The sequence below is a fragment of the Camellia sinensis genome, chromosome 2, assembly GCF_055761805.1.
Source record: "Camellia sinensis isolate YWXY chromosome 2, ASM5576180v1, whole genome shotgun sequence".
NCBI classification, from domain to species: domain Eukaryota; kingdom Viridiplantae; phylum Streptophyta; class Magnoliopsida; order Ericales; family Theaceae; genus Camellia; species Camellia sinensis.
In genome coordinates, this window is record NC_138962.1 from 182,272,546 (window position 1) to 182,284,101 (window position 11,556).

Consider the following 11,556-nt stretch of genomic DNA (forward strand, 5'->3'; position numbering starts at 1 on the left):
TTTAATATTTTGTTCACAATTTAGTTGTTTCTTTTCTCTTAATATGCATATTTTTCAAACTCGACCTCGACTTATTTATGTAATTAAACTTAATTCGAGCTGAGTTCGAGCTCAATTTTTTAAACTCGACTTAATAAGCTCAGCTCAATAGGTTTGTAGCACTATTTATTATAATCCTTCAATCATGAAATGTTTAAAATTAATAACATAAGTGTTCAAGCTAGTGTGATCTTAAAACCATGAACGCAAAATTCAGCTCAAGTTTATAAATAAATAAATAAAGCAAGCAATCAAACAAAACAAAAACCAAAACCATGAACCAAACACGCAGCTTTGTCAAACTTGTATTTGATCATTTTATTTAAACTTCCTTTTACAAATGTCACACTCAAACATCATAGTTGTACTAAAGTTGCGATTACGATTGAATGATAAAATCACTAAGTTAATTGTCGTGAGAGCCTCTCTTTGTGTAAAGGATATGAACAATGAGTCATGAACATATGAAAAGGATTGCTCCTTTGTCAATTGTTAAATTATGCAATCAAAAAGCTGACCTTTAAAATTTGAGACGTGAGCCCATAAATAAACACTAAACTTTAACGTCATGTTTGATTAGGTAGATTGTAACATATAATTGAGATTATTAATTAATGAGACTTAAGTTTTAGTGTTTGATTATAATTTCTGTTATCTGGATTAGATTTTGATAGATATTCTATCTAACAAAATTGACGAATTTTTAATTTTACAAATAATTGTGCTAATCGAATAAGCCCTAGAATATTTTTGAGATATAAACACTATTACATTTATCAATTCAATGAAGAAACAAATTTTTTATTTGCACATAAATCAATCACAAAATCAAATTTAATTTTTTTTCATATGAAAGGCTGCCCAATTATGTTCTCAAAGACTTTTTTGATGAAGAAATTAAGTATGTTGTTAATTGTTAAGTAATTGCAACTTCGGTATGGTCAAAAGTTTATCTAATTATCCACTTGCAAAAACTATTAAGTAGTTTGAATTTGGAGGTATACATAAGAAAGCTACCTGTTTTTTTTTTTTTTTTGATCAGCAAAGAAAATTTTATTGATGAAGCACGTACAGAGTACAATGAAAAATATCAATAAAGAGGAGCTTGAAGCAAGAACGAGCTCTAACCTCCTAGTTGGTGAGGAACCAACAAACAGAGAAAATCAAGAAAAACAAGACAAAACCAACAAACAAAACAGCAAATCAAACTGCGAATCAAAGCACAAAAAACCAAACAAATATAAGAAAGCTACCTTGGCAATTCAAAAACCAAGATTACCATTTTTTTTTTTTTTTTTTTTTGTAATTTATTACCGTTTTCACATTGGTGAAACAAATATCTAATGTTTTAGTCCGAAATGCCTTTATGGATATTTCTCAATGTCCCGACTATTCACAGAACGTGAGAAGCAGATGATTTTAGCTAACAATTTAAGAATTTGAAAGTCACTCAAGTTATTTTACTTTTCAATCCAAAAACTAAGATTATCATTATTTTATGTGATTTATTTTCATTTTCACATTGCTTAGACAAATCCAATGTTTCACGACTTTAATTAACAATTTAAGAATTTTAATGTCACTTAAGTTACGTAGTTTTAGATCCAAAAACTAAGATTTTTTTTTTTTTTTTAATTTTTTAAAGTCATTTTCACATTAGTCAAGCAAATCCAATGTTCCACGGCTTTAACTAACAATTTAAGAATGTGAAAGTCGCTCAAGTGATATTGCACTTTTAAATCCAAAAACTAAGATTATCATTATTTTATGTGATTTATTTTTATTTTCACATTGCTCAGACTCATTATTTTATTTTATGTTATTTATTTTCATTTTCACATTGCCCAAACAAATCCAATGTTCCACGGCTTTAACTAACAATTTAATTTGAAAGTCACTCAAGTGATTGTACTTTTAAATCCAAAAACTAAGATTATCATTATATTATGTGATTTATTTTCATTTTCACATTGCTCGGACAAATCCAATGTTCCACGGTTTTAATTAACAATTTAAGAATTGGGGAATTATCACTTAAGTGTACATTTCAAAAAATATTTTCAAATTAGTGGTATTCATTATAATCATTAATATATATGTAAAATCATACACTTTTTCATGATTTTGTAATTTATTTTTGAACATATCTCTGGCTAGTGATTGCCCCTTAAGAATTTCAATGTCACTCAAGTGACTGTACTTTTAGATACAAAAATTAAGATTATCAATATTTTATGTGATTTATTCTCATTTTCAAATTAGTCAGACAAATCCAATGTTCTATGGCTTTAACTAGCGACCATACTTTTAGATTTCTAAAAACAAATTCGGAATACTAGCTTATGGGGTAAGGACGAATGCCCAAGCCTAATTGTACTAGTGTAACTTAATTATATGCTAACATCTTATTTAATGCAAAATAAATAAATAAATAAGTAAATAACTTAAATAAATAACAATTCTTAAAAAAAAAAAAAATACAAAACCAATTTGATTGTATTTTTGTTAGTTGTGATTTTGTTTTTGGGTTAGTTTATTAGTTAAACTAACTAGAAGTAGTGGAGATAAAGGTAGGTGACCTTTTCCTCAATCATTTTGAGTTGAAGTTGTGGAAAAAGTTCACCAAAATGAAATTACATTGCAATTGCCATAAAAGGCCCAAACTATAGACAACATCATGGGAGAAGGATTTTAATCTTCTCTAATTATCATTTTATAGAGTTGCTACAACACGTCATCAATATACAAAATGAATATCAATAGGGTGTAACTATAATTTTATTATTTTATGACTTCATTAAGAGTTTTTTAATTCAAAATTAACATTTTTATTGTAAATTTAAAATTAACATTTACTTAAGTGGATCTTTCATACTTATTGATTATAGAATGAAAATTTCCATTTCATCCATAAAATGGAGGGGGTCTAGGTCGGAAAAAAATTGCTCCAAGTGCACCATTTAAGTTTTGTGTCAATACACTAATGCGTATCTAGTTTTTAATTTTAATTTTTTGTTTGCTTTTTTTTTTCATAGATTAGATTTGAACTCCCGCATTTACTCAACAACAGCGGCCATATGTTACTATTGTGTCCAAAATACTAGCCGATATATAGTTGTTCTTTTAACCTGTATGCCAATCTTTCTTTTTTTTTCTCTTTTTTGGGAGAGGGGTAGGAGAAAAGACTTGTGCTTCATATTTTTAGGAATTACTATTCTTCTTTATAAATATATAGTTATTCATAGTGTCCAAAATTTCTCATAATTCTCTAATGCTGTGTTTGGTTGGAGGATTTGAGAAGGGATTTGGAAAGGGAAATGGAAAAGGTAGGTGAAATGTGAATAAATCATGCCTATATTTCACATAGTTTCACACACCTTTTCCCTTTCCCTTTCCAAATCCCTCCCCAAATCCCTCAACCAAACACAGCATAAAGAAGACAAATTTTGACTAGTATGCATAGTTGGAATGGTTTCGCTTGCAGCAATGTACAAAATGAGACAATCGATACTGAAACTAATCTAGTTCCATGGGAGGATCCAAATGGATTTGTCAATAAATAAATAAATAAATAAATAAATAAATAAAAGTGAAATAGAATTACTTATATGTAGTCATTTTATACAAGTAACTAAATAGAAAATATATTACTTTCTTACAAATTATTTTTCTAACCTAAGCCCCCCCCCCCCCCAAAAAAAAAAAGAAAAGAAAAGAGTTTTTACATCATTGTATTTTTCTTTATTCTTTTGTACAAATTCAAAATCCAAATACAGCTTTAATCATCTACAAATTAAATTTTGAGTTTTACTGCAAGTAAACAATTTTGAGTCATGTAATTTACACATTTTTATAAGACATTTTAAAACTAATTTCCACCATTCAAGAAAGAAAAGTAGAATCCTCTTGTCTTGAAACCAACTTATTTTCTTAACTTTTTTTTTTTTTTTTTTTTTTTTTTTTTTTTTTCAGTATATTCAAACTTGTTATGGTTGAATTAGGAGAGGAAGGATAGAGGAATGTTCCTTAGTCACTTTTTGTAGGCTCAACCAATATGTTTGGTCAACTATCCACTTTCAATTACTCAAAATAATTTAATATAAACTAAACATTTTAGATTCCATTTGAATGAGTATATTTTTGATGTAGGAATTTAAAGTTAACTATGTAAAATTATATAAAAACTAGATTAAAAAAGCTTATCTTATGAGAGTTTGAGTTTTTTGGTAATTGGAAAAATATAGATTACTCAACCTACGTGCTAATAAATCAAAACCACCCGGACCGGATCAGAGTAAACAATAATGTTGAACTAGACCGCCCCTTGTCTTGAAAAAATTCACATGCGGCCACCAGCTTTCACAAATAAGCCAACCAAGTGACACATACCTTTGCCTTGTCTCAAGGGAAGTTTGATTGTTTCCACAATTGAAAAATGTTAATCACTCCAACCAAGTTAATGGATATAAGGAAAAGCAAGCCTTTCTTTTATAATGTAGCAATTAAAAAGAAAAAAAACTAAGTAAATTATAAAATCAACTTTAGTGCTAACCCTTGCAATAAATTAGATCTTACCCTTTTCATTTAAAAAAAATTAAACTCTTCATTTCTAAATTGATACCAATCTAAACCAATCCATTTGTGTCTATTAAGCTTGGGTAAGGAGATAAAATTAAAATTGTAATCCTCTCCATAATATAGTTGTAATAGAAGATATCCGTTACATCAAAATTGGTTATCAAAATCACCACCATGAGTAGGGGTGGGCATGGCTCGGATTGGTTCGAATTGTGAAAAAATCATGACCAATTTGTTATTTACGGTTCTTAAAAAATTAGAACCAATCCAATCTGTTTAAATCGTGGAACCAATTCGAACCAATCCATTTAAACACGGATTGGATCGGTTTAGGATCACGGATTCACATAATTAAATGACAAAAAAAAAATATAGAACATTTTAAATTCATAAAGACATAAGCATAGCATCATATTAGTTCCACAATAGCAACATGTATTTCCATAATAGTGACATATTGTTTTAGAATTTAAATCACCATAAGAAAACTGATTTCATTATAAATATTTAGACCATTACAAATTAAAACTAAAAACTAACAAACAAAAGCAATAAAAAAAGATATTATACGGGTTTAGGTTTGGGTTTAGGTTTTATATGGAGTAAACGAAGATACTATGTTAGGAGGGTGTATAATATAAATATAGGCTATTTGTACACGGTTTAGATCGGTTTCAATCCGAAACTGTGGGGTTCAATCCAGGTTCGATCTGTGGACTATGGACTTTTAATTTTTCAATTCAGAATCAAACCACGGACTCAAAAAACCAATCAAAACCTATCAGATTGGATTGAACCGAATCGAATTACAGATTTTACAGATTCCTTGCTCAACCTAACCATGAGATTACTAAGAACAAGATAATGAATTGTTATATTTGGAACTATATACAAAGAATAATGTTTACTCAAAGGTGAAGAAGATAGCAATAATATATTTCAAAGCAAAAAGGATATCTATCAAGATTTCATTGGAACAGGGTCGAAGGTATAATGCCCCAGCCTTCCGGTACGATACAGATTCAGTAACTTGGCAGCAACCTTACCACGGCCATCCTCGGCATCTGATTCTTCAAGCACCCGTAAAGCTTTCCGCAAGGCTGCAAACTGGGCTTCAATAAGTTTCAATAAATCATTTCCGTCTTCAAGATTACCATGAAAAGATGAAATTGCCTCAAAGAGAGTTCGACGAACATCGTGCACTACAAAATCCTGTACGAACAATCATGAATGCCATTGTCAGATGAAGAATAGGATAGAATAGGATTGGAGCTACAAAACCAAAAGAGAGTTCTTTGTCTTTTTCTGTTAGATGGAAAACAAGAAAATAGCAGTTGTAATGAAGGCAATGCAACCAACCCTGGAGATTTGTTTACAAGATTAAAACCTTAATGAGGAATCATGGTAGGGCTGCAAACGAACCGAGCTGAGCTTTGCAGGGCTCAAGCTCAGCTCGTTTGTTTATCAAGTTCGAAAACAAGTATGGCTAAAGCTCGGCTCGGCTCGGCTCGGCTCAAAGCTGGATAATGAAGAAAAAGCGGCTTAATAATCAAACTTAGTCGGCTCGTTAAATATTATTCCATATTAAATATGTATAATATAATTATATAACACCTTTCATATTTTTTAATACTTATTTATCCTATTATTTAAATAAATAATAAACAAGCTGAGCTTTACTTGAAGCTTGGTTGATTTGCAGCGGTACGCACACCTGCTCTCTCTCTCTCCCCCCGCAGTGATGCACAAGGGGTGCAAGTGGGAAACATGAACGTTTTGGTTTTAAAACACACTTCATTGTCATACTTGGAAGCAAAGTGCTCCCCATTTCTGAAGCATCCTTTCAGAAAAACAAGTTTTCCACCCAATATTGCTTCCGGTAACAAAAGGTCCATCTATTATTTATGTGTTTTGCTGTGCTTTCAGCATGATGCTGCTCAATCTTAAGTGAACCTCAAGCTTACCTAGTTAAATATTAGAATTGATCCAACTTGTCTTCACTCTACCTCATCCAAAAATTATGTTATCAATCTTCCATGCCCACCCCCCAAACTCATAATGTCGAAAAATGTAAGAAGAAACAGCAATAAAGCACCTAAACACAAGAACTAAAACAATACTGTAAGCCTTTAAGTTAGTTAGCACTTTCTTTGCTTCCTTCCAAAAGGTAAAATGAAGTGCTGTTAGTGAAAACTTAAAATTGGAAGTCTTTTGTTTGGCAAAACAGATCAATTTGAAAAGACAGTGGGGCTTTCCATTGCTCATTTTGTTTTCCCAAGAGAACATTCATTTTCAGTTGGTTATCCCATTAACCCAATCAAAAATATTTTTGTGATGACGACTGGAATATCATAGGTGATTTTTGGAAATTAGTTGATCTCCTGTTTATTGTTTATTAAGAATTGGGTTGATGTTGTTTTACCGCATTTCTCTACTGAAGAGAGTCATATCCTTCATTTACCAATTTTAGATTTTAGAAGACAATCTTTTATTTTTCTATTTTCCTGCAGAAAATGATTTACATGGGGAAAAAAAGAAACATTGTAAAGATTTACTTATCTTCCCTATTCAGTAATACAAATTGTTCAAATTACATGATAAGTTGATCACTGAAATGTTTGTACCTGTGTGTGATCTGTGGCATACTGCTTCCGTCTCTTGTCCAACTCAGAGTCAACTGAAGTTTCGACTTTGTCATTTGATAATTTTTCACTCGCAGTGGTAGAAAATTTTGACCATTGCTTGTATTCATCACTCAAGTTGAGGATAGCCAAAAAATATTGAGCTAGTTCTGCTTCCCCAATTAAACAGTCATTAATAGCCCCTGCATTTCAAATTTAAAGCATGTATCAGAGCAGAGTTGCTGAAAAATCTAAAGATCTCAATTATCTAACCAAATCCCAAATGGGAGAGAATTTTGTGTGGCTTGAGAGAGTAACTCTAGCCCATTGTTTTTCACCATGTTTGATCACAAAAGAAAGACAATTTCTCATTAACCATACCTGTTAAAGCAAGTTTCGAACACACCTCAGCATCAGGAATCTCTGGAGGCAAAACCCCAGGGGTGTCCAAGACATAAATATTGGGATGGCTACCAATCTGAAAATAAAAATCAACTCAGCTATTACATGATAAACACATACAGAAAGGAAGCTGAAAGAAAAGTGACATGCTGAAAAACCTCAGCATAACAAAGGTCTTCTCTTATGACCATTTTTTAAGAGAAGATGAAATAACAAGAGAATTTGGAATGCATTAGCTATAATTCCCAACCCAAATAATTCTAGCAATATAGGCATAGAAGAAAGAAAGATTACACACCTTCAAGCTGCTGATATCTTTTGTCTCCCCTGGCAGCGGACTCACTGTTGCATGTTTCAACTTTCCTTTCTCTTAAAAATAAAAATATGCCACCAAATTAATGACCATAAATACATGTTTTTTTTTTACGAAAAAAAGAATCTTGAAAATTAGTTCTTCTAAATCAAACTTTTTAATTAGAAAATTAGTAATGGATAATAGGATTTAATAAGGTTGAAGTACCCGAAGCACTAATCCGCCCAATATGATGCAAGGAGTTGGCCAGGGCTGACTTGCCAACATTTGGAATCCCAACTAGCAGCACTGTTATGGTGTGATTAGCATGATCAATCTTCTTCAATTCTCTAACTCGGGCTCGTAAAAAGTTCAGGAACTGTAAAATGTGAACTCCAATCAAATGCTACTAAATTTGATAAACTAAGGTTGAATTGAGAGAATCAACTACAGAACAATGTGCTTTATTGCCTTCTCATAGATGAAGATATTCTGGGACTTTCGTTGTGGACACGAAGTTCAGACTAGAGTCACCTATAAATAATGACCAAAAGTAATCCTTACCAAGTAAACCCCAAGTTCAAACAAAAGAAGAGAGAAACAAATCTTAAATAAGTTTCTACAATCCATGTTTAGAACTGTTCAAGAGGTAATTGCATTTTTCAGTGCACCAATATATGTGACTGCACAGTGACTCACTGCTAAGTAAGAACAAAACGAGTTCATTGCAAATGCCCTCTTTAATGAAATATACTCAGATGATATATTCTATAACACAATGAAATAATTTCATTTCAACGGGTGGTCCAATGCCCCGTTGTTAAATGCATTGTGAAAGAGTTGTACCTCCTTGATGTTCTCCTTATTATGAGAATTGACTCCATAAGAAATGGAGTTTTGTTGTTCAAAATATGACCTCCATGCCTGTAAGGGTATCAAATATGTAAAAATTGATATGAAATATAAATCATTCTAATGCCAATTTGCCAAATGAGTCTATCGAAATCAAAATTCTTGAAGTACATGTAACTAGTACAGAGGAATTCCTTTTCTCAAAAAAAACATTTGCACCAGGCATACACGAGATAAAATTTCACATAACAGAAATTACACCTTGCCTGTTGATCATAACTGTGTCACTTCCTGAAGTTGCTTCTTTCAAAATATATATTCCTTGAATGGGCTTAAAAGAATTAACTACTTCCAAACTCATGCTTTTCCTTTCAAAATGGGATACAGTTAAGGATCAACTATTGGATTTGAGGGAAAAATGATCTGACCCTCCGAAAATTGCGGAGTTTAAAAAATGTTCAGTGAATATAATAACAGACTACTTGGAGTCAGGACAGACTAATAAGTAGAAGTGTTTCATATTTTAACTTAAGGAAGGGGTCTGTTCGATAAATTTTATGTTTCATCTTTCTAGAAAGTTACAACAATGAAAACAATATTTCTAAAAAATGATTCAGTGTTCTTGTTTTCTATTAGTTTAGTAATTTTTCTGTTTCATTTTTTATCTATCCAAAAATTCATTCCAGTTTTATTTTCATGTTTCTAGTAGGCTTACTGAATGACTTAGTTTAATACTTACCTGCTCCATCTTTCTTAAAAATTGCGTAAGAAAAGTTCCTTAAGCAGGTTGCCAATAAGGCTGAGGATGACTCTTAATGCATGGGTTGTGTGCAGGTTGATCATGATACATTCTTAATCTGTTTGTGCACAATCAGTGTCAAATTGTATGATTATGCATTAGAGTTAGCAAATTCTATTGAAAAACTGTTTATATTGGATATCATATCATTGACAATTTGACATGTGGACTAATTAGCTTTGGGCTGGATACTTCTGGACCAATTTGAAGTCAACTCAACTAAATATAAAGAGGTTAATTTAATTGGAAAATAGTGACAACTGCAATGAAGACACCAAAATACATAAAATAAGGCAAGCATGAGGTTGGGCAAGTTCCACACATGTTGAGTTCCGAAATCCTGCACACCATGTCATTCAGAATCCCTCAAAACTTTAGGAAACATTGGTATGTGCACACTACAAAACCTTCCACATGTTCAAACCCTTGGACTATCAACAGGAAAGTTTGGGGTGATCCAGCTTGAGTTACTCATATCCAAATCTTATGATAAATGATTGAGCTTAAAAAGTTCCATCACTTATTTATCAAAAAAAAAAAAAAAAAAAGTTCCAGCACTTACAAGCTTCAAAGCTCTAAAAGCATAATTATCCCTAAACTAAATGAAGTAGTTTACTCACGGCATACTTCACATTCATTTTTCTCTTAAATCTGCTGATTCTAATAGCAAAATTCCAATGTAAACAGATCAATTCAAGGAATTTAATATTACCAAGGACTGTAAGCTCAGCATAACCCCTGAACTTATCTATAGCTTTTCCGAACAAATCTTCATACTTATTCCACATTATTTGAGGTCACATAAAATTTTACATATTCACTGTTCCCAAAATAGATTAATATAGTAAAATTTTCATATTATGTCCTCCAATCATTCACTACTCCCACTGTAATTTTAAACCAACATTTAAATATGTTTAATTGAACATTTAAAAGCTATTTATTCTAAGGAAATACTAAAAGAATATGTAAAAGAAAAAAACAATGACCTTCATCTGCGAGCGACTAGCTAGGTCCATTTTGTTCAAGACTATAATGTGCCTCGAGGAATGTGGGAAGTTTCTCAGCAGCTCATATTCTGAAGACAACGGAACCTGAAATTAACCAAAAAGACATACTAACGTTACCTGAATGCACAAAATTTAAATTTTCATTTAAAACTCCCAACCCCAGCGGCCGCAAAAAAAAGAAAAGAAACCACATTCATGATTGAAACAATAAAAATAAAAACTGTGAACTGTGACTTAAAACTCTCTCACCCTACACCACTTCAATCCACCACACTAAACTCCATCAAAGACCATAACCAGCTGGCACAGAGCAATTTTGACACAAACCCAGTTCACAAAACAGTTAAATTCACACAAATGAAACATAAAAAAGATCCATTGAGGCATTTCATCAAACAGTTGGTCTACTACTAGTACTATGTGTAAAATTAAAAGCAAAGCATGAAAAGAAAAGCGTAAATATAGCTCACCCTTGCATCTCTGACTTCAAGGACAAGATCAACCAATGGAATTCGCTCCAATATAGCGCGAGATGCAGCAGCCATATGAGGAGTATACCAGCTCGACCCTCTCTTTCCCGGTGTTTTCTTAACTGCACCACCTAACTTTCGAATAAAACTAGCCGTCGCCGCCATCGGCTGCTACCCAGTAATTCAAAAAACAGAGTCAAAACTGTCTTTCACCTAAATTGGTTGTGTGGTTAATTAACGCCCCGGGTGGGATAAGTTAATTCGGGCTCTGTAGTGGGATTGTTTTTGTAATTTTTTAGTTTTTTTTTTTTTTTGGTTAAAATATGAAGTAAAAATTAATATGTTTGAAGTAATTTTTTAAATTTTTTATGAAAGATATGTAAAAATAAATAAATAAATAAATTAATTAAATATTTGATTTTTTTTTTGTATAATTTATTATTTGTTAACTTTTTATTTATTTATTTATATATTTTTAACTTTTAAACTAAAA

General features: G+C 31.5%; 1 protein-coding gene across 2 annotated transcripts; it reads right to left on the reverse strand.

Annotated features, from left to right (window-relative positions):
* Nucleotides 1-5,376: 5,376 nt before the first annotated feature.
* LOC114308770 (P-loop containing nucleoside triphosphate hydrolases superfamily protein) lies at nt 5,377-11,352 on the reverse strand. 2 transcript variants are annotated; one of them, XM_028254428.2, is made up of 8 exons: nt 11,064-11,352; nt 10,573-10,677; nt 8,779-8,856; nt 8,161-8,311; nt 7,939-8,009; nt 7,620-7,716; nt 7,242-7,441; nt 5,377-5,829 (listed from the first exon to the last, which is right to left on the reverse strand). In XM_028254428.2, the coding sequence occupies exons 1-8, from the start codon at nt 11,226-11,228 to the stop codon at nt 5,578-5,580; spliced, it is 1,119 nt and encodes a 372-aa protein (XP_028110229.2). In that variant the 5' UTR covers nt 11,229-11,352; the 3' UTR covers nt 5,377-5,577. The 2 variants fall into 2 exon arrangements, with proteins under 2 accessions (XP_028110229.2, XP_028110230.2); XM_028254429.2 differs by lacking the exon at nt 8,779-8,856 and having other exon boundaries at nt 11,064-11,349.
* Between the last annotated feature and the right edge of the window lie 204 nt (nt 11,353-11,556).